Raw genomic sequence first — 23,605 nt, 5'->3', positions numbered from 1 at the left:
CCAACTATATACGGCCCTGATCTCAATTTAAAGTGATTCTTAAATATGTATGTCGGCAATTAAATGGTACCTAATAGGTAGGAAAATAATAGGGCAATACTTATGAAGGGTAATAGATAAAATGAGTGGTCCAGTTCCAAAAGTTTACATCTCCCGGACGGAATTTTTTTTTTAGGGAAAACACGAAAAACTCATATCTTTGGAAACAAGCAGCCCATTTTAATGGTTTTGGTCTTGGAAAAAAGCTAAAATCTAAGGGAATCTGTTGGTATACATGGTATTTCTGGCCAAATTTACATTAATTAGTTATATTTAGGTCAAAGTTTTGGCACCGATAACTCGATCTGTCCCCTTTTGGAACTGGGCTACTCAAATAATCAATACACTTAAAGAAGAAAATAATAAAGGCGCGTCCATGCTTACCTGTCCACGGTCCGTATCGTACTGAAGGTAGGATTGGTGTCGTGTGGATGAGGTTGTCCCATGTAGGCCTCTTCCAGCTCTTTGGTTCGGCCGACAGTGGCCGTCACTTCGAACCCGGCTGATACTAGTGCTCCTGTTGAGAAAAATAACAATTTTAATTATTTTTTAGAGCTTTAGCTCCTACAGTGGTCACCGCACTCGCCTTACACGCGGGAGAGCCGGGTTCGATTCCCGGCGGGGTTAAAAAATTTGTATCATGCGAATGATTGATTCCGTGACTGGCTGTTGCGGGGCCCACTCAGTCTTGTGAGGAAAATGAGTAGCTATCTAATATAAATGTGCATAGCGATCGGTGCCAGCATGGTAGGTATACATTGGGTGCTGGATTATTGAGATATTTGGAAAAATTCTACAATACTGCAGTAAGCACCAAAGTTGTGAAATAATAACACAGAGAAACGCTCTTTATTTATTAGGAATTTAATGCTCATTCATCCCGGTTCCGAGTTGGTAGGTTGTTTTCGGACATATGTACATACTTACCAATATGTATCTCCGAACACATTTTAGCCTACATACTTACAAGTAGGCAAGTAGGCTAAGTGACAGGCTTTACCCTGGTATCTATGAAGGTTCCGAGTTGGTAGGTTGTTTTCGGACATATGTACATACTTACAAATATGTATCTCCGAACACATTTTAGCCTACATACTTACAAGAAGGCTAAGTGACAGGCTTTACCCTGGTATCTATGAGGGTTCCGAGTTGGTAGGTTGTTTTCGGACATATGTACATACTTACAAATATGTATCTCCGAACACATTTTAGCCTACATACTTACAAGTAGGCTAAGTGACAGGCTTTACCCTGGTATCTATGAGACGTCTTACCTGTGGATGGTTTCCTAGGAGGCGTAGACTTCCTATGTACTATCTGAGTGGAGTGATTGGTTGAATTACTCGGCTTTCTACTGCTTGCTCTCGATGCCTGGAACAGAAATACACTTCATGAGGAACAATGGACAATTTCGAGATTTCTAGAGGTGTATCCAAACATAGTTGACCGGCCGTCGATCGACGAGGTGAATCTATGTTCTCGAGGTAGTGTGGACGGTTCAGTCGACATCGATTGACTATGTGAGGACACACCTTAATGAGACTATAAGTGACCGGCCGTCGATCGACGAGGTGAATCTATGTTCTCGAGGTAGTGTGGACGGTTCAGTCGACATCGATTGACTATGTGAGGACACATCTTAATGAGACTACAAGAGTATAAATAGAGGAGTAGCTTTGTCTCAGATTTGATATACTCAGGACTTTGAAAAGAAGGCCTATCGGCTGGTGGTCTCAGAATTCAGGTTTAACCCCCAGAAGAAGAAATTTTTTGGAGAAAAATGTCAATTTCTCGAAAAAATGAAGGGTTGCATCCCTAACTTCCATGAAGTATGTTCAGCCCCGGCCGAGATTCAAACCCAGCCCCTCCGGGTTGAGAATCTGTGCTCTTGACTACTCCGTCACAAAGGTGGGCTATCATAGCATTTACTGACACAACTGACCTGGGGTCGAGTGGATTAGAACACATCACATGCCTTCAGGTACACTTCATTTGTCAAGGGTCTAGTGTCGACGATTGGTCGTTCGATAATCGGAACTGGAGAGAAAAATTAGAGGTGAAAATTTTAGTTTTTACGGTCATTCGAAGAGTTGAGTGGGAAAAAAGAGGTTGAAAATCAGATGTGAAGGAGTTTCTATGGCTAAATCTTGGGGTAGTGAGATCACGCCGGTACGTCAGACCAAGTTCCAGGATTTGTTTTGGCTAGAATAATAAAAAAGAGCCAGCAGTATTTAATAGATAAATATCTATTTGTAGCTAAGTCATTTGAAATTTTTGTGAATACAGATCGTCGTGTAGATGTTACTACATTATTTGAAAGAACAATGTTTTTTAACGTCTATTAGATAGGGGACAGTCCATAATCCACTCCAGTCAAGTGAAGACCATGTCCAGAAATATGTATGAGACTACAAGAGTATAAATAGAGGAGTAGCTTTGTCTCAGATTTGATTTACTCAGGACTTTGAAAAGAAGGCCTATCGGCTGGTGGTCTCAGAATTCAGGTTCAATCCCCAGAAGAAGAAAATTTTTTGGAGAAAAATGTCAATTTCTCGAAAAAATGAAGGGTTGCATCCCTAACTTCCATGAAGTATGTTCAGCCTCGGCCGAGATTCAAACCCAGCCCCTCCGGGTTGAGAATCTGTGCTCTTGACCACTCCGTCACAAAGGTGGGCTATCATAGCATTTACTGACACAACTGACCTGGGGTCGAGTGGATTGGAACACATCAGATGCCTTCAGGTACACTTCATTTGTCAAGGGTCTATGTTTTCCTTGCCCTTCGGATCAATTTAATTTGAAGAAGATGAAAATTTGTAATGAAACAATTGGGCTATCATAGCATTTACTGACACAACTGACCTGGGGTCGAGTGGATTGGAACACATCAGATGCCTTCAGGTACACTTCATTTGTCTAGGGTCTAGGTTTTCCTTGCCCTTCGGATCAATTTAATTTGAAGAAGATGAAAATTTGTAATGAAACAACAAGTTGAAAATAATCTTTACTGACCTGTTTATTATCAGGCGTATTGGCTCGCTCCACCGTCAAATAGTTGAGCAACTTCTGTTCGGGCCCAAACGTGGACATGGTCATGAGTGAAGATGGCGTAGGCGGGGCCATCTGCTGGGGGGGCGGGGCCCGATATTTGGCGCGCGGTATCATTACCGTGAGGCTACGGTCACGTTGCTCAGAGCGGAAGGTCGAGGTTCGAGACCCGGGGGCGACAGTGCTTGGGGCGGGGGGAGCACGATGCCCCTTGCGGCCCATCATTTTCACCTGACGCTGGTGAGTGGCGCTCGAGATTTGCTGTGAAGGGGAGAAGAGGTGAAAATTGAATGAGTTTTGTGATTTCGTAAGGAAAAATACTGCCAACTATTCTAAGCAAATAATCGATCTAACTAGAGAAAAAATGAACTTCCTCTAGCCCCTACTACAGTAAAAACTACATAATGCTCTTTGAAGGTTTTAATGAGTTAGTTTGTTTGCTCAACAAGAAGTTTGATAGAGGGAACTGTAACAACGGAGGTCTTTTCGTCCCGAAGAGTAGAGGACAGGATAGGAGAAAGCTGAAACTGCTCAACAAGAAGTTTGATAGAGGGAACTGTAACAACGGAGGTCTTTTCGTCCCGAAGAGTAGAGGACAGGATAGGAGAAAGCTGAAAGCTGGCCCTTCCAAAAACGAGTCGACACAAACTTCAGCTATTCTACTTAAGTTTTAGACCAGGAGGATTCAACTCTACATTTATTGTGCTTGTGAGATAATTGGCATAGCAAATAAAGACGTATTTCAATATTTTCAATCGATGTTAAGCATAGTGTACATGCTACTTTGAGTAAACCTTCTCTCTTACCTGTTTGACATAGGGGGGCGGGGTCACTTCCACACTGGCCTCACTACTGCTACTACTCGAGTTGATCACGATCGCTCGCTTATCTCCCGCTACAGGGGCAGATGGGGCGATATAGCGCCGAAAGCCGCCTGTGCCGCCATGGGCGGTGCAGTGATCAAATCTGGATGCGCCGTGGCTGGATGAGCAGATCCTGAGAAGTGTGGAGCATACTCTGTAGTGACCACAGGTACCGGCACAGTTGTAGTTACAGTGGATAGTATCTTAGTGGGTTTGAGTAGGGTGTGAACTTCAGTGACGGTGTCTATCATAGTGGATGTGTGTGTCTTGGTGAGCACCAACGTATGAGTGGAAGGTTTCTGTCCACTAGATTGTACAATGGTTGTCTCCGTGATGGTAACGGATAAGGTTTGTGTGTGCGTTACGAATCGTGTGGGCAGTTCCGTCATGGACTGTCTATCATAGTGGATGTGTGTGTCTTGGTGAGCACCAACGTATGAGTGGAAGGTTTCTGTCCACTAGATTGTACAATGGTTGTCTCTGTGATGGTTACCGACAGGGTTTGTGTGTGCGTTACGAATCGGGTGGGCAGTTCTGTCATAGAGCCTTGCATGTTTCCGATTTGATATTGGTCTTGTTCGTTTACCTCCACGCCTACAATGTCTGGACTACTCTCAACGGGTTCGTGGGTTTCCGCTGGTAGTTCCTTGTCTATAACCATGCTGATCACGCTATGGTGTGCCACTGTGGTGCGGGTAGGTTTAATCTTGATGGTAGGCTTCGTGTACAGGTTCGTAAACACGGTTGTCTGGCCTGTCTTTGACAACAGGGTTTTGATCTTATGCTCTGTCTGCGCAATGGGTTCCTCGCTTTCAGACCCAATGATGACGCCGTTATTCCATTCCGTGGTGGGGTTGTCTGTTGCTATCACATCCTGAGCGATGGGTTGACCCACCACAACAGTTTGCATGGCAGGTGGGTTGACAGGTTTGCTTGGTTTGGGTAGTTTGATATCATTCATAGCTACCTTGCTTGGAGCCACTATGACTTCTGGTCTCAGATGGTTTCCGTCCACACTCACAGAAGATCCTATACCTGGGAGGGAAATACTTGGACTGTTAGCATTGTCGTGAGGTTTAACACTCTGAACTAATCCTACTGGGAACGCGTTCTCATTAGGTCGCAGCAGATTGATTGGTTTCTTCGTGGTAGACGTCTGCCATTTGGCAACCGGTTCTATTTTGCCTGGCGTTGGTTTCTCCAGTTTGATCGTTGTGTTGGGTGATGTGCTAGGGAGTTCAAACTTGTAAGGAGAGCCAGGGCGTGGTATCTTGGAAGGACGAAGTCTGAACGGTGGACGTCGGGTGGTAGGACGAATGTCTTCCTTATACCTCTGTACTGGTGGGGGTGACATGCCTAACACTTCACTGTCCTGTGCTTTGGAACCACTAGGTGAGAGTTCTGGCTTCTTGGGTCTTGAAGGTGGCGGAGGAGGTATCTTCTCATCCATATTCATAGTAGCTACAGTGGGATCACTTGGCAGAATAGGTCTCACTTCATTCGAGGTAAACTGTTTGATTTCGTTAGTCTCTATGGGTTTGACCTCCTTCACAGGTTGTACAGTAGCTTTGATTTTCTGTCGGACATCACTGGAAGCAATGCTGTTATCCTCGTGAGAGTTCTGGCTTCTTGGGTCTTGAAGGTGGCGGAGGAGGTATCTTCTCATCCATATTCATAGTAGCTACAGTGGGATCACTTGGCAAAATAGGTCTCACTTCATTCGAGGTAAACTGTTTGATTTCGTTAGTCTCTATGGGTTTGGCCTCCTTCACAGGTTGTACAGTACCTTTGACTTTCTGTCGGACATCACTGGAAGCAATGCTGTTATCCTCGCTCGGCCTGGGCTCAAAGGATATGCTGCTACCCACACTGTGTGGCTTAGAATCGAATGTGATGCTACTTCCAACACTATGGGGTTTAGACTCGAATGAAATACTACTGCCCACGCTCTGTGGTTTAGATTCAAACGTTATAGTACTTCCGACACTGTGAGGTTTGGATTCAAAGGAAATGCTACTGCCCACACGCAGAGGAACCTTGTCGTTCTTCGAAAAAGTTGGGAACTTGTAAGTCTGATGAGCCGGCGGCACCTTCAAGCTTTCGTTCTTATACTTTTCCGTCGTCTTAAGATTGTTCTTCAAATACCCCGCCATCGCACTCAGCACCGGTTTCAGCGCTGTCAGACTATTAATGCTAAGTGATCCCAGGGAGAGTAAGTCGTTCATGCCGACGCCGCTAGGGGGTTTACTGTCGGGGTGTTTGGTGATGGGGTCGGACACGGGGATGACCGTTTCGTTGCCGTCCCCATTGGTGACTTTGATGACGGGAGTGCCTGGGAGGAGGGTAGCGCCGTTCTTGATCACCGTTGAAGACGTCAGGTAGGAGGTTTGACCTGAAACGAAAAGGAAGCAGAGTTCAATTTAGAATACAACATTCAAATTGACGTTCGAGGAACATAGTTCTTTAATAATAAAGTTGATAAAGAAACTGCTAGTTTTTGAAAGTAAACAAATTTAATTCTTTGAAATGGGTTTCTTTGGTGACTGTGATGGTGGTAGTTTGCATTATTGGTTTTCCAACAAGAGGTATGAACTACGAACCTTACAACTGAGAGTTAACTAAAACAAATTAAAGCGCCTTAAAGACCTTGTTTAGACTGCGGGATTAGAGGGACTTTTCAGTCTCATCCTGGCAGGATAAACAACGTATATTTATTCTATTCTTAACAATAAAAAAACGCTTAAGAATAAAATAAAATAACTAAATAAGTATAAAGTTAAAATAGGTTCACTCACCAGCAGTCTTCTCCTTCACATTCACATTAGTCGCGCCAATCTTCTCTTTCTGATACTGCGTTTTCTCCACCGGTTTCTTGTTCAGCGTTAGCTTCGTTTGCAACACTGGTGTTTTCTTCTTGTTCTCATATTCCAGGTTGGCACTGGCCGTCTGCTTCACATCCGTCTCGTAGGAAGATACGATCTCGTTGTTATAAGGTTGGTAAGGCCGGGTGTAATCCTGTGGCAAGTGATTCATGGCGGTGATTTCTACCTTTTCCCCACTCTTAAGCGTAGCAGTGGACACAATCTTATCCTCCGTTTTGAGAGAGCTTTTCAGCAACGAAATTTGTCCCTCGTCTAGCAACGAACTCGCTAACGTTTCTGTGACGAGATTCTCGATGATTTTCGTTCTCGAATTGACCACAGTTTGTTCGTTGGACAGGAGCGTTGTGAAGTAGGTGTATGTGGAAGAGAAAGACAAGTGGGCAGCCCTGAGCACAACTTCTGAAGCAGACTGAATATTTAAACACTAGGAAACTTTCATGTATAATCTTTCCAATGATTCTGCTATTCTTGTTATTTCGTTTTGTGCAAGAAAGTTCGAGGTAACATTGATAGATGATGAATCACAGAATGTGAATTCAAGACTGCAAGAGCTACAAGTAGAGGAAGAGATACAGCAAAATGACAGTAACAATAATAATAACAACAATGAACAAGAGAACAATTATTCCAAACAGAAAGTTTCTAAAAAGAAACCTTCCAAATATGAGAAAAAGCAGGAAGTACAGCCCTCGGTTTCCAGTAGTATTGTAACACTGTATGTGTCTGGAAAAAGACCAGGAGATTTCAGTACTTTACTCTCCACAGTATATGAAGATGCAACTCAAAGAAAACGTGAGGCCACTATTGATGTTCTAGACATGGAAGCATCTGACCTTCAACCGTCTAGAATAGCTTTCTTCGAAAGTCGATATCAGCCCTCAATGTGGTAAGATCAACCTAAAAAAAGCTTCTGGCGAGAAGCTCCATAAAAACTTGATCTCTGACTTACCTATTTAGATATAAACCCTAATACTTTCGTTATCAAAGGCTATTAAAAAACTAATAAATGCCTAGGCCAGATATAAACACAAAGGTCGTGTAAGAGGTCACAAGTAAATCAATCAAACATAAATTTTATGTACATTGTTTCTACAGGTCGGTATTAGAAAAGTTCATGCAATTGACGATTTGTTAACAAGATTTTATGTACATGTCTTGTTTAGAGGAGAAAATGTTTTATGTTTTGTACAGTTTATGAACAATATGGTAATTGCTTGGAAGAGAAAGACAAGTGGGCAGCCCTAAGCACAACTTCTGAAGCAGACTGAATATTTAAACACTAGGAAACTTTCATGTATAATCTTTCCAATGATTCTGCTATTCTTGTTATTTCATTTTGTGCAAGAAAGTTCGAGGTAACACTCTGATATTTTCAAAATGGTAATAACGTAATTATTATCAAACGTATAATTGTATTTTACTAGACAAGGGAGAATGAAATATAGGGTCATAGTGTTTATTTTCCGCCACACATTTTCTGACTGTCAGACAGACCTAGGTCTTTAAAACAGTCTGAGCGTGAGTGGCCGGCATACCATGTCAAATCACACGAAAATTATCTCATAAAACACAAAAGTTTCCAACTCATCCTCAAAGGTAAGGCCAGCTCACTATCAGGTAGACTTGACAGATACGGCTGAAAAGGAGGTAACATTCTGGTATTTTCAAAATGGTAATAACGTAATTATTATCAAACGTATAATTGTATATGTACATACTTGTAGTTTACGAATGTACTATGTAATTATAATAATTAATAACTTTAAATATTATGATATTTTATAACAGACACAAAAAGTTAGAATCTTTAGATAGCTATTAAGATGAACTTTGAATCTCAAACAGCTTTACATCTTGCATTAATTAGGCAAAGTGCCTCATTTAGACGAATTTCGTGAATTGTACTAGACAAGGGAGAATGAAATATAGGGTCATAGTGTTTATTTTCCGCCACACATTTTCTGACTGTCAGACAGACCTAGATCTTTAAGACAGTCTGGGCCTGACATGTCAAATTACACGAAAATCACCTCATAAGGTATTCATATTAAAATTAAAGAAATGGTTTTGCTGAATTGTACTGACGCGAGAACGATATATAGATTATATAGGGTCATATTTAGTATTTATCTTAAACGGTATCAATTTGCTCAAGCAAAGTTTTTGTCGAAAAAATGGCTAATGTCCCGCCCCTAAGTCTAGCCCAACCGTCATTCAAGGCAAGCTACAACGAAATGTGGCGCCTAAGAAATAATGCAATTCCTCAATTCCTAATCCCGGTCACTCAAGCTCAGTCTTCAGACCAGAAGTCCGACATTCTTTCTGCCACACACATGTTCCGACTGTCAGACAGACCTAGGTCTTTAAAACAGTCGAGCGTGAGTGGCCGGCATAATATGTCAAATCACACGAAAATTACCTTATAAAACACAAAAGTTTCCAACTCATCCTCAAAGGTAAGGCCAGCTCACTATCAGGTAGACTTGACAGGTACGGCTGAAAAGGTCCGAAACGGCAGCCTTTGATAACGAAAGTATTAGGGTTTATATTTAAATAGGTAAGTCAGAGATCAAGTTTTTATGGAGCTTCTCGCCAGAAGCTTTTTTTAGGTTGATCTTACCACATTGAGGGCTGATATTATTGAACATTCTTCAAAAAATGGTCTCAAATTAAGGCTAATCAGATATTCAGGTTCTAGTTATGTACCGGGTTAGGCTTACTAGAACTGTGAAAATAGTTCAAGCCTAGCCTAACCCAGTACATAACCTCAATCGGAGACTAAAAGAAAAGCTTTGTCAACTCTCTACATTCGCATACTTCTCTTAGTCAAAACCTACCCTTAAAATGTGTCCACACATAGTCGACCGGCCGTCGATCGACGAGGTGAATCCATGTTGTCGAGGCAGTGTGGACGGTACGGTCGACATAAATCGATATCGATTGACTGTGTGTAGACAGACCTTTAGATGGATGACTCTACTTATACGACCGAACCAGAACCTGTGACACAAACAACGTTTGTTCAAGCCTAGCCTAACCCAGTACATAACCTCAATCGGAGACTAAAAGAAAAGCTTTGTCAACTCTACATTCGCATACTTCTCTTAGTTAAAACCTGCCCTTAAAATGTGTCCACACATAGTCGACCGGCCGTCGATCGACGAGGTGAATCCATGTTGTCGAGACAGTGTGGACAATACGGTCGACATGAATCGATATCGATTGACGGCCGGTCAACTGTGTGTAGACAGACCTTTAGATGGATGACTACTTATACGACCGAACCAGAACCTGTGACACAAACAACGTTTGATTCAAAACACAGAGATCTCGAGTTATGTAAAACCACATTTATTTTATTTTTATTTTTTCTGGACCTGGCCTCATAGAATCTTTCTGGCCTTTTCTGGCCACAACGCCACATAGAAACGCCTCAAACCCTTCCGTTCATTAACTCCGTTTTCTCTCCCCAGAGGGCAGATATCTTGCATTAATTAGGCAAAGTGCCTCATTTAGACGAATTTCTCTCTCTTCCGTGCAATTCAAAATAAGATAGATAAGATAGAACATAGAACTTACCTAGTAAACTTCCTCGAGCCAAGTTGATATCTTGGTTACCCAGCACTCCATCAACTGTGTCATAGTTTGTCAATTTAGTTTTGTCAATGTTTTTGTTTTTGTCTTCCTCGAGCCAAGTTGATATCTTGGTTACCCAGCACTCCATCAACTGTGTCATAGTTTGTCAATTTAGTTTTGTCAATGTTTTTGTTAAGGTCAGAGGCGTCGTTTTTGAACAGCTCTTGTACGTTTAATTGTTTCTTGACAACTTTGCCATTCGTTGCATCGTTTGTTTCTTCTCGAACCAGATCTTCATTTGGGCTGTCTGGAATTGTTTTCAGTCTTTTGACCACTCTAAATCTTTTCCCACTGGGCCGTTCTTTGCCTTGTCTTTCATTTGGTTCGATGATTGCAATGTGCTCATAGTTGTTTTTATTTGTGTCCTCGTTTCCAGTTTGACCATGTGTGTCATTTATTTTGCTGGTATCTGGATTGATTTGTTTCTTTTCAGCAACGAGGTTCAAGTTGAAAAGAGATTTACCGTAAGCATTTCTGTTGGTTTTCTTAACAGTGGGTTTCCAGGTTGTTACATCGTCGCTGTTGCCTTTAGTAACATGGTGTTTCTTTTTTAGGACAAGTTTTCGGGTTGGTCTTTCTGCGTTGATATGTCATTTATTTTGCTGGTATCTGGATTGATTTGTTTCTTTTCAGCAACGAGGTTCAAGTTGAAAAGGGATTTGCCGTAAGCATTTCTATTGGTTTTCTTAACAGTGGGTTTCCAGGTTGTTACATCGTCGCTGTTGCCTTTAGTAACATGGTGTTTCTTTTTCAGGACAAGTTTTCGGGTTGGTCTTTCTGCGTTGATGTCTGTATCTATTGTATAGTCTTTGGTATGGACAGAATCGCTTAAATCTCTTTTAACGATTCTTTTGGTACTCCGGGGGTAAGCCCTTCCTTGCTGATATGGAGTGATATCAGCAGGGCTATCGGCTAAAAAATAACCGGTCACATTTTTGTTTTGAGAATCAGATGGACCGAAAGTTATAATATCAAACAGGGCCTCACCCGGGTCTATATTGGGATCTAAATGAGGATCTACTGTCATTGATTTTAAATTAGGAGCCGAGGAGTAGGTTTTGAATTTCTCGATCAAATACTTTGTTTCTAGTGGTTGCGTTTCCGTCTCACTACTTTCAACAGAAATGTCGTTGAGAGCAGACATCACCATATCGTCAAAGTCATAGTTTGACTGTGAGTGGCCGGCATAATATGTCAAATCACACGAAAATTACCTTATAAAACACAAAAGTTTCCAACTCATCCTCAAAGGTAAGGCCAGCTCACTATCAGGTAGACTTGACAGGTACGGCTGAAAAGGTCCGAAACGGCATACCTGATAGTGAGTGGCTGGCCTAAGTAATTTTACTGAAATCTCACCTGTATTGATATACGTGTTCGTGTCCTGAATGACGTCATACGAGGTTTCAATCGCGTTGTCAATCTCACCGGACAGGGAAGTCACCGTGTTCAAAATCGTTTTCTTCGTCGTCAACACAATCGGTTGCTCCTCATCCAGAAGAGTGTTCAAATAGGTATAAGTCGTGTGATACACTTGTGTTATCAAATCCACCGGAGACGTCAGCGTTATTTGATTCGCTGAGTTAACTGGCGCAGTCGAATGAGGGTTTTTCACGTCCTCTGTGACAACGTTGGAGATGACCTCCTCGCTGGATGTGGTTTTGGTGACGTTGTTCTGAAGGAAGGTCGTCAGGTAGGTGTACGTGGTGAGGTAGGTCTTGGTGATGAACTGATTGTTCAGATGCTAGAAAATAGAGAAACGACGGATATTGTTAGGGAGTAGAATAGAAGACTTTGTTTTGTAGAAACGAAGATTAAAAATACAATAGTTGTGTACGTTTCCTCTTCTCGTGTGTGTGTTGTGTAATTTTCCTCTTCTCATTATCATCATTATTGTTATTGACAAGTACTTCCTGCTTTTTCTCATATTTGGAAGGTTTCTTTTTAGAAACTTTCTGTTTGGAATAATTGTTCTCTTGTTCATTGTTGTTATTGTTACTGTCATTTTGCTGTATCTCTTCCTCTACTTGTAGCTCTTGCAGTCTTGAATTCACATTCTGTGATTCATCATCTATCAAAGGGATATCAGCTAGGAGATTTGTTACAGGTGTCGGAGTAGCTTGTTGCAGTAACTGAGCCTGTAACAGTGCTGGTAAGAGTAGAGTATTGAGTTGATTTGCAGCTGGAATACCTTGGTTAGCAACCGGTGTTGGTGTGATCACCACTGTCTCAGTCATGAATTCCGTAGCCGTTATCACTTGAGTTGAACTTTCGACGATAGTTGTGGTGATTTCTTTTCCACTAAATGTCAAAGGCAATACTGCAGATGAAATAGACGTTACTGTCGTGACGTAGGTTGTACTCTTGGTTTTGTATTCGGTGATTGGAGTCATTGGAGCTTGGTTGATGACTCCTAGTGGATTTCCAGTCGGTTGCAAGTTGAGGTTTCCTAACAATAGTTGAGAGAGGAGAAGATTAGCAAGAGGAGCGTTACCAAGGTTTGGTGTGATTGTACTAACTTCAGGTCTCACATCGTACACTGTGCTAGGTACAATATGGGAAAACGAGGTTTTCCTACCGCGTATTGTAGTAGGGGTGAACACAACTGTAGTAGTGGGTGTTTCCAAAATGACAAACTTGGTGATTTCTGTGTTGCCGTTGGGCAAAGTTTCGGTTACATCACTCACATACTGTAGAGTACCCAGTCCATTCTTACCAATGACACTTGTGTATTGATGAGGGCCTAGGGTTTCAAAGCTCGGTTTGGCAGTGAGAACATTCTTGTATTCGGTAAATTTACCGTTAAATACAGGTATTGTCACCTCTGTTGGTGTCTTCAAAGTAACTGTAATGCTACCATCATCAATGGGAGGCACATAGGCATTGTTGAAATTTTCTGTAGTAAACCTCTGTCTTTGGCTAGGAGGTCTACGAGTGTTTTGATTTGAATTAAATCTTCTAGTCTCAGCTGATTTACGAGGACTCTCACGGTAATTATTCTTCAAACGTGGTGCACTTGGTCTCTTTGCTGCTGGAGTGGTAGTTTCCTGTCTCCTAGATTGTGGTGGTCTTCTATAATTTGCTCTCGGCGTAGTTGCTGCGGGCTTACTTTCACGTAAGGTAAATTGTTGACGGGCGTTAAAATTCGAAGTTGTAGCAGGTGTGATTTTCTGTTGGACACCTTGTTTTTGTTGGTTTTGAACAGGCTGTTGTTGATTTCTAGAACTGAATCTTGAACGTACTTTAGGGGCTTCAGTGAGTACAACGTCATCATCATAATAGTAATAATCAGATGATTGTATTCTTGGTGCAGGTCTTTTATTAGAATTGGACTGTCTAGATTGCCTGCTGTCGTATCGGTACCCGTAGTCTGCTTGCCTTTTGTTTCTTCTACGTGTGAAAGGTCTAATAGAAACAGGACTAGTGGGTTTTCTAAGGATTTTATTATCAACTTCATTTTTAACTGGTTTCGATTCTTCAGTTTCAGAGCCGTCGAAGAAATTATCGCTTTCTTCGTCTTCGATTTGTCCTAGTGCTTGATTTTTCTCTTCGTCTAACTCTTGTTCAATAGGTTCCTCTTCTTTTGGTTCTTCAACAGGTTTTCTTCCTGGTAATCTGCCTGGGAGTAGACTACTGGCTGGTCTGGGTCGAGGTCTGTTATTATTATTGTATACTGGACGAGGTCGAGTTGTAGTTGGTTTTGACGTGGTGGTTGTTGCTCCTCGATTACCAGTGGCACGATTATTTGAAGCTTGTGCTCTTTTGGTGGTAGTGGCGGGTTTGCCAGTGGTTACCCTAGCATTGGAGGGTTTGAGGGTTGCTCTTGTTGTTGGTATATTTTGTGAAGGCGGCGGAGGTGGAGTAGGAGATGCAGCGGTCCGACCTAAAGGTGGTCTCCTCAGTCTGAGCAGAGGATTTTGTCTCCTTGGAGATTCAGTAGTAGTTGTAGTAACAACGGGTTCTTCCAACTCGTCTTGTTCTTCATCAGTATTTGTTATCTCTTCATCTTCTTCAACAGGTTCCGGTGTTGTGGATACTGTACTAGCTCGTGTAAAACTAGAAGTTGGTGTTGGACGCACTCTAAATCGTGTATTTGGTCCAGTGCTTCTCAACTCTGGCGAAGGTCTTATTGGAGCAGAAGTTCTATAGTTGGGACTTCTACGACTACTACTAACAATTGGCGTTGGAGTAGGAATTACTTTAACTGATGATGGACCACTACCTCTTCGACTACTAGGAAGGAAACTAGATACTGGAGTACCTGAACTTTTACTTGGCCGAGAGAACTTTCTACTGGAGCTTGAAGGACGAATGTTATCAGGATTTTCAGATACAGGAGCATTTGAAGGAATACTTGGTCGTCGACTTGCAGCAAATCTGTTTCTACTGGAAGCTCCAAACACATTATTTATAGACGTCGCTTTTAGAGCTGGGGTTGCAACAATGGTTGGCGTGATGCCTCTGGTTATAGTCTGTGCAATAGCAGGCTCACCAGTTTTCTTCTTGGGCAGGAAGGTCGGTCTTGGACGAGAGGCGAATGGTCGAATCACAGGAGCAAACTTTTTCTTGGATCCAATTTTATTTTCTTCGTCATCTTCATCCTCACCCTTATTTTCACCCTGAGAACTTTCTACAGCAGGAGTTGAAGCTGGTGTAGTTGGTTGTTCAGTGGGAGTGATATTAAGTTCGGGGATTTGAGTACTTGTGGGTTTGATAACTTCATCTGGATTCACAGTAGGTTCGATACTAATTGAACTAGTGCTTTCAATAACTTGTGCATATCTATCGTCAATAATGGTTCCAATGACTTTAGACTCGTAGAACGTTGTAGTTTTGTCTTTTACCATTTGTCCTTCAATAATTTTAACTAAACCTGTTTTGTAACTTTTATCCCCTATAATAGTAGTTGCGGGGTCACTTTCAGGTAAAGTAGTTTTTCTTTCTTCGTCAATTTTGATTGAAGAAGTGCTTTCTATCACCTGGGCATAGAGTCCATCAATGTAAGTGCCAATGGCTTTCGTTGTATAGAAGGTTGTAGTGATGCCCTCTGCATCAATAATGCTACCTTCATTCAAGGATACTACTCCTGTCGGTTTGACTTCAACTCCCTCTTGTGGCGTAGCAGATGAACTCTCAGAAGAGGCAGGAGTTGCTTCAGTAGCGACTGATGGTGTTTCCGAAGATAGAATTTTGGTAGTGCTTTCTAGAACTTGAGCGTACAGGCCATCGATGTAAGTTCCGAAAACATCGGTAGATAAAATGGTGGTGATTCCTTCTAGAACATCAGTAATTGCTATGGTCGATATTAAACCAGTGGGTTCTAACTTCTGTGTGGACTCGGTTTTCTCTACTGGTAAAGATAGTTCAGGTGTTGGTTCCACTACACTCGGGGAGCGTACAGGCCATCGATGTAAGTTCCGAAAACATCGGTAGATAAAATGGTGGTGATTCCTTCTAGAACATCAGTAATTGCTATGGTAGATATTAAACCAGTGGGTTCTAACTTTTGTGTGGACTCGGTTTTCTCTACTGGTAAAGATAGTTCAGGTGTTGGTTCCACTACACTCGGAGGTTCAACGATGGTTTCTGAGGGTGTCACAACGTTTGTTTCAGTTTCAAGTCTGCTGTTTACTATAGTACTATTTCCCAAATAAGATGTGGTGAAATATGTGTACGTTGTAAAGTATGTGGTTGGTTCAGGCAGATCCCCTGCTAAGTTTGGGGTTGGAGTAGAAGTGGAATCAATAGACATTGTTGGTGTTGGTGTGATTTCCATTGTATTCAAATCAGTTATCTTGTTTACACTTGGAGTAATAATGTTTGATTGTGTTTCTTCTCGACTAGTAATCATCGTGCTTCCTTCCTTGTACAATGTTGTCCAGTAAGTAAACGTAGTATAGTATGTAATAGGAACATCTTCGTTTTCTAAATCCAATATATTTTCAGTGACCACAGTAGGCTGTACAGTTTCCGTAACAACGTTAGTCACTGTTTCTAGTCTGCTTATTATGTCACTTGAGCTACCTTTATAGTGGATACTGTACTAGCTCGTGTAAAACTAGAAGTTGGTGTTGGACGCACTCTAAATCGTGTATTTGGTCCAGTGCTTCTCAACTCTGGAGAAGGTCTTATTGGAGCAGAAGTTCTATAGTTTGGACTTCTACGACTACTACTAACAATTGGCGTTGGAGTAGGAATTACTTTAACTGATGATGGACCACTACCTCTTCGACTACTAGGAAGGAAACTAGATACTGGAGTACCTGAACTTTTACTTGGCCGAGAGAACTTTCTACTAGAGCTTGAAGGACGAATGTTATCAGGATTCTAGGAATTACTTTAACTGATGATGGACCACTACCTCTTCGACTACTAGGAAGGAAACTAGATACTGGAGTACCTGAACTTTTACTTGGTCGAGAGAACTTTCTACTAGAGCTTGAAGGACGAATGTTATCAGGATTCTCAGAAACTGGAGCATTTGAAGGAATACTTGGTCGTCGACTTGCAGCAAATCTGTTTCTACTGGAAGCTCCAAACACATTATTTATAGACGTAGCTTTCAGAGCAGGGGTTGCAACTATCGTTGGAGTGATACCTCTGGTTATAGTCTGTGCAATAGCAGGCTCACCAGTTTTCTTCTTGGGCAGGAAGGTGCATTAGAATTCACTTTATTGTGATTCCGAGACATGGTAGTGTCGTAAGTGAATTTCCTTTCTTGTGGTCTGCCTGGTTTTATATTTTTAACATCTTCATTAGAATCTTCATAGATAGTTTCGTTACTAAGTTCATCTAATTTTTCCGTTGTGCTAGAAGTGACATTTTCTTCGGAATAAGATGATGTTAATACAGGCGTGGTGTTTTCAGATGTTTCACGACTTTCTTGATTCAAAGCTACAGGCTCAAGAGTATTAGTATTCTCTATATTTTCAGGTACAATACTAGTGGGCTTGATGATATTTGTAACAACTTCAGTGCGACTTGTTACACTAGGTTCTTCATCATCAAACAATGTTGTGAAGTAAGTGAAAGTGGTATAGACAGTTTTGTCATCAACAACTTCTGTGTTGTTTTCAGAGGTTACCAAATTGGTACCTCTATAGTGGGCTTGATGATATTTGTAACAACTTCAGTGCGACTTGTTACACTAGGTTCTTCATCGTCAAACAATGTTGTGAAGTAAGTGAAAGTGGTGTAGATAGTTTTGTCATCAACAACTTCTGTGTTGTTTTCAGAGGTTACCAAATTGGTACCTCTCACTTTCTCAGCATCTGATGAGATCAAACTATTTTCATTTCTTTCGAACAATCCTTCAACAGCATCGTCAGAGAAGAAGCTCTTGTCTATTGTTGAAGTTACTACATTTGTAACGATTTCCTCTCGCGATGAGATTGTGGATGTTGATTCTTCAAAATATGTCGTTAAGTAGGTGTATGTGGTGTATAACGTTTTGAAGATCAGCTCCACTTCTTCATTTTCTTCCTCAGGTTCCTCATTTTTCTCAGTTTTGACCGTGGGCGTTGGTGTTGGTAACGTAACTGAATCTGAGGATTTTTTCTCTGTAGTGGATATGATGACTGATTCCGTCGTTTCATATGAATCTAGTGTGGTGTACTTTTCTTCTTCTTTACTTTCCTCAGTCTCCACTTTATTTTTCGGAGTGGTCGAAGAGATGACCGTGGGCGTTGGTGTTGGTAACGTAACTGAATCTGAGGATTTTTTCTCTGTAGTGGATATGATGACTGATTCCGTCGTTTCATACGAATCTAGTGTGGTGTACTTTTCATCTTCTTTGCTTTCCTCATTACTATCAATCTGTATTTTATTTTTCGGAGTGGTCAAAGTAACCTTGTCTACAGTTGCTGTTGTTGTAACTTGATCATCACTTTCAGAAGAACTTTCAGTGGTAATGGCATTACTACTCTCTTCAGATAGTGGGGATGTTACTTCCCGAGATTCCTCTGTTGTGGTTGTTGTAGCTGGAGTAGTAGTAGGAGGAGGCGTGGTGACTTCTTCTGATGGTTTAATTGTCTCTGCTGCTTTTGAGGGCTTGATATCGAAGAGATCTTGTCTACAGTTGCTGTTGTTGTAACTTGATCATCACTTTCAGAAGAACTTTCAGTGGTAATGGCATTACTACTATCTTCAGGTAATGGGGATGTTACTTCCCGAGATTCCTCTGTTGTGGTTGTTGTACCTGGAGTAGTAGTAGTAGGAGGAGGAGGAGGCGTGGTGACTTCTTCTGATGGTTTAATTGTCTCTGCTGCTTTTGAGGGCTTGATGGTAGAAGGCACATAAGTAACAATAGAACTTACCACATCTCTTGATTTGACAGACGTAGTTGTGAAATCGTCGTTCACTGGTATGAAGAATGTAGTTAGATAAGTATACGTTTTGTAGGAAGTTTTTGCTACAAGTTCAGCAGATTCTGAGCCTTCTAATTGCTCATTGGTAGAAACTTTGTTAGATTTCACATCACTCTCTGGTAGAGACTCGGTGGTAATATTTTCTTCCTCCGCCTTTGGAGTGGTAGTTGGAACTTTGGGAGTACCTTTTTTGGTAGATTCCACAGGAGTATTTGAGGTCTTTGTCTTCCAACTCGTCTTGTTCTTCATCAGTATTTGTTATCTCTTCATCTTCTTCAACAGGTTCCGGTGTTGTGGATACTGTACTAGCTCGCGTAAAACTAGAAGTTGGTGTTGGACGCACTCTAAATCGTGTATTTGGTCCAGTACTTCTCAACTCTGGACTTTAATTGATGTCACCAAACTGTTTGGTACAGCAGCGGGAGTATGGGGCATGAAATGTATCACAGTGCTACCAACTGTTGTTGTAAAGTCTGCAAAACCGAAATAGGTAGTAGTTACTAGCTTTGACTTTTCAGAACTTTTCTCTTGTTGATTGGCGGTAGGTTGGTCTTTTTCCTTCTGTGCTTCCCTTTAATTGATGTCACCAAACTGTTTGGTACAGCAGCGGGAGTATGGGGCATGAAATGTATCACAGTGCTACCAACTGTTGTTGTAAAATCTGCAAAACCGAAATAGGTAGTAGTTACTAGCTTTGACTTTTCAGAAGTTTTCTCTTGTTGATTGGCGGTAGGTTGGTCTTTTTCCTTCTGTGCTTCTCTGTCCTTGTTTCTATTGAACAATAGGGACTTTGAGATCCTTTGTTGCTTCTTAGCAATTGCTTCAAAATTAATGTCGTTCTTGATAATAACTGGTTTTCGGAACAGTTGGTTGGTGTCATATTTTGGCTCCTCAGTAATCAAATCATCCTCAAACAAAAACGAGTCATATGAGTTTTTAACCGTGTACGTTGGCAAATTAGCTTTGGGTTTTACTTTCTGAGGCTTGACGATCTCCCCGTTGTTTTTAGAAGAGGAATATTCTTTCTTTACAGAAATAACATTCTCGCTGTCTGGAACTCTTTCAGAATTTTCTCTCGAGTCTTTCGGCGATTCATCTTCTTCTTTCTCAATGGAAGGAGTTCTTTCACTAGGATCGGTGGGTGACACAATGTTTCTTGCTTCTGAGGTTTCCAGTATATCATCTTGAGAATTGCTGAGAATATCCTTCAACACGGGAAGATCAAAGTCTCCCGTGCTGGTTAAATATTCACCATTGATCTCTTGTACACTGGAAGGAAGAATATCAAACTCCTGGCTATCTACTGTTGGATATATCAGATAGGGTCCAGTATATCATCTTGAGAATTGCTGAGAATATCCTTCAACACGGGAAGATCAAAGTCTCCCGTGCTGGTTAAATATTCACCATTGATTTCTTGTACACTGGAAGGAAGAATATCAAACTCCTGGCTATCTACTGTTGGATATATCAGATAGGGCATATCAGCCCTCAATGTGGTAAGATCAACCTAAAAAAAGCTTCTGGCGAGAAGCTCCATAAAAACTTGATCTCTGACTTACCTATTTAAATATAAACCCTAATACTTTCGTTATTAAAGGTATACAGGAGCATTTGAAGGAATACTTGGTCGTCGACTTGCAGCAAATCTGTTTCTACTGGAAGCTCCAAACACATTATTTATAGACGTCGCTTTTAGAGCTGGGGTTGCAACAATGGTTGGCGTGATGCCTCTGGTTATAGTCTGTGCAATAGCAGGCTCACCAGTTTTCTTCTTGGGCAGGAAGGTCTCTTTGGAGACACTTAGGTATGTGCCAAGGTGACTGGTAGGTATGCTATCTTGCCAGAGGAAGTAATTTTGTAACTCAAATTATAGTTCTATCCCCCCAAATACTCCCCCCCCCTGCTAAAATTGAAGGAAGAATAGAGATCTCATCTTTTGATAAGCAGGTCCCTAGGTAACAAATTTAATTGCAGAAGTATAAACAGGTACTTTCATAAGTTCTTACTAATAGAAAATGGGTACTTAAGTACAACTGTAACTTTAGGTAGGTATGAGCACTTAAATTGAGTCTAATCTTAAGGACATTTTATTTAGGCATCCCCTTATCTCCTAAGTTAACTTTCAAGAGATTTGCCAACTTTCCGAGACTGTTTAAATCCCAACATAGTGACAAGCTGGATGTAATTGGTTATCATCTCTGTGCCTACTTTTTAAGGTGGCTATTCCATAAAAAATGGTGTCATATTGCACATTCTTCCATAGATCGTGGATTCATTTGTGAAACAGGCTACTGTAGTTAGCTTCTTTTATAGAGATTTCACAAAATTAGGTGAGTACACAGTAACCCCCATGGGCTTATCAACCCTCCTATAATCTTAAATGGCCCACCTATGGAGTTGGTATTTTAATATTTACTTACTTTATCATTAGTTCAAATTTCAAGTTGGATTCAAATGATATCCTTGTGTTTTCAGATGTGTTAGTTTTCCGACTGAATACAGAATTAAACCCTGACTGTCTGTGGCTCCTCCAAGTTCTTTTTTGGCCATTTCAATAACTTGCTGGGCAATGTAGCCTATTTTATTCCAGATAAACTGTTAAAATCGGAGAATCAAAAAGTTTTCCACAAAACTTTGCAAAAACTAGAATTTTTAAAAATTTCAAAATTTGAAAACTCCCGCGCCGATGCGGGTAAACAAAAAACGCCTGAAAATGTCTGTGAGAATACTACGTGCGACAAAGGAATGTACGATTTTGAAGGCGCTTTATACACTTTCATTTTGAGTCACAGGTGGTCCATACCTACCTACTTGTTGAGCAACGTTGATCATGGTTCGTACTAGGATGGGTGTTTTATAATTTATAGGACAGGAAATCAAATCTATGTTTAGTTGTTGGCATACAGAATATACCTACCATGTTCGATTCTCACCATTGGACAAAAATTTTTGCACTCGCAATTCGATTGGAAATACCTACCAATTTCAACGGGTGACTTTCTGTTTCTAGAGCTCTTTAACGACGTAGGAGCCTTAATGTCAGATATAATAATTATGGTTTTTCTCCCCCAAAGCCCATCTACTAAGGGACATGCTAAGATATGGGCATACTACAACACAGACCCGTAAAGTCCAACGTAACAGGTGTTTCATCGCTACGCAAGGAAAATAAAGCAAAGAAAGTGAAAAATAACATTTCAGCCGATTTTATTAGGTAGGTACCTACCTTCCGTATTCGTTTCTGATGATATTTGGTCTTCTTCAGAATCGTTTAAGATTATCATTTTTCTATTGATTGTTTCTTTGGATCTCGTACTATTAATATTTGTGACCATGTATTCATTTCTATACGAATTTTTCAGTAAGTTTTCTTCATTGCTTAAAGCTGCATCTCTTTCTTTCAAGCCGCTAGAATACTCTTCACTGTCAAAGTTTTCCAAACTTTCCTCGTCATCTTCAACATCATTAGAATTCACTTTATTGTGATTCCGAGACATGGTAGTGTCGTAAGTGAATTTCCTTTCTTGTGGTCTGCCTGGTTTTATATTTTTCACATCTTCATTAGAATCTTCATAAATAGTTTCGTTACTAAGTTCATCTAATTTTTCCGTTGTGCTAGACCATTAGAATTCACTTTATTGTGATTCCGAGACATGGTAGTGTCGTAAGTGAATTTCCTTTCTTGTGGTCTGCCTGGTTTTATATTTTTTACATCTTCATTGGAGTCTTCATAGATAGTTTCGTTACCGAGTTCATCTAATTTTTCCGTTGTGCTAGAAGTGACATTTTCTTCGGAATAAGATGATGTTAATACGGGCGTGGTGCTTTCAGATGATTCTTGATTTAAAGCTATAGGCTCAAGAGTATTAGTATTCTCTATGTTCCACAAAACTTGGCAAAAACTAGAATCTTTTAAAAAATTCAAAATTTGAAAACTCCCGCGCCCATGCGGGTAAACAAAAAACGCCTGAAAATATCTGTGAGAATACTACGTGCGACAAAGAAATGTACGATTTTGAAGGCGCTTTATACACTTTCGAGTCACAGGTGGTCCATACCTACCCCATACCTACCTACTTGTTGAGCAACGTTGATCATGGTTCGTACTAGGATGGGTGTTTTATAATTTATAGGACAGGAAATCAAATCTTATGTTTAGTTGTTGGCATACAGAATTTACCTACCATGTTCGATTCTCACCATCGGACAAAAATTTTTGCACTCGCAATTCGATTGGAAATACCTTCCAAATGGAAGATAATAATTATGTTTTTTCTCCCCCAAAGCCCATCTACTAAGGGACATACTAAGATATGGGCATGCTACAACACAGACCCGTAAAGTCCAACGTAACAGGTGTTTCATCGCTACGCAAGAAAAATAAAGCAAAGAAAGTGAAAAATAACATTTCAGCCGATTTTATTAGGTAGGTCTAAATCTTTTCCCACTGGGCCGTTCTTTGCCTTGTCTTTCATTTGGTTCGATGATTGCAATGTGCTCATAGTTGTTTTTATTTGTGCCCTCGTTTTCAGTTTGACCATGTGTGTTATTTATTTTGCTGGTATCTGGATTGATTTGTTTCTTTTCAGCAACGAGGTTCAAGTTGAAAAGAGATTTACCGTAAGCATTTCTGTTGGTTTTCTTAACAGTGGGTTTCCAGGTTGTTACATCGTCGCTGTTGCCTTTAGTAACATGGTGTTCTATAATTATTTTATTCGGGGTTTAGAGATATCTAGACAAAGAAAATTATATTATTACCTATAGGTAC

At 40.8% G+C, this 23,605-nt stretch overlaps 2 protein-coding genes across 2 annotated transcripts in view; both read right to left on the bottom strand.

The window, feature by feature from the left end:
- LOC103510803 (mucin-17) overlaps positions 1-19,083 on the bottom strand; it is a 28,150-nt gene extending 9,067 nt beyond the window's left edge. Inside the window, exons 1-17 of the mRNA XM_026824765.1 lie at positions 18,533-19,083; positions 17,608-18,140; positions 17,100-17,530; positions 16,881-17,000; positions 15,879-16,511; positions 12,379-15,699; positions 11,817-12,212; positions 11,072-11,639; positions 10,545-10,994; positions 10,412-10,465; positions 6,746-7,231; positions 5,666-6,342; positions 4,385-5,559; positions 3,894-4,083; positions 3,052-3,348; positions 1,314-1,410; positions 424-556 (exon numbers count right to left, since the gene is read on the bottom strand). Coding sequence (XP_026680566.1) covers positions 424-556; positions 1,314-1,410; positions 3,052-3,348; positions 3,894-4,083; positions 4,385-5,559; positions 5,666-6,342; positions 6,746-7,231; positions 10,412-10,465; positions 10,545-10,994; positions 11,072-11,639; positions 11,817-12,212; positions 12,379-15,699; positions 15,879-16,511; positions 16,881-17,000; positions 17,100-17,530; positions 17,608-18,140; positions 18,533-19,083 — 10,112 coding nt within the window. The remainder of the gene's footprint in view (positions 1-423; positions 557-1,313; positions 1,411-3,051; positions 3,349-3,893; positions 4,084-4,384; positions 5,560-5,665; positions 6,343-6,745; positions 7,232-10,411; positions 10,466-10,544; positions 10,995-11,071; positions 11,640-11,816; positions 12,213-12,378; positions 15,700-15,878; positions 16,512-16,880; positions 17,001-17,099; positions 17,531-17,607; positions 18,141-18,532) is intronic.
- A 166-nt stretch (positions 19,084-19,249) lies between these two features.
- Positions 19,250-22,334, bottom strand: LOC113468105. Its single transcript, XM_026824764.1, has 4 exons — positions 22,064-22,334; positions 20,477-20,673; positions 20,229-20,344; positions 19,250-20,073 (listed from the first exon to the last, which is right to left on the bottom strand). The coding sequence occupies exons 1-4, from the start codon at positions 22,332-22,334 to the stop codon at positions 19,335-19,337; spliced, it is 1,323 nt and encodes a 440-aa protein (XP_026680565.1). The 3' UTR covers positions 19,250-19,334.
- Between the last annotated feature and the right edge of the window lie 1,271 nt (positions 22,335-23,605).

The sequence above is a fragment of the Diaphorina citri genome, unplaced genomic scaffold (genome assembly GCF_000475195.1).
Source record: "Diaphorina citri unplaced genomic scaffold, Diaci psyllid genome assembly version 1.1 scaffold645, whole genome shotgun sequence".
Classification (NCBI taxonomy): domain Eukaryota; kingdom Metazoa; phylum Arthropoda; class Insecta; order Hemiptera; family Psyllidae; genus Diaphorina; species Diaphorina citri.
This window is presented reverse-complemented; position numbering and strand designations above follow the sequence as displayed.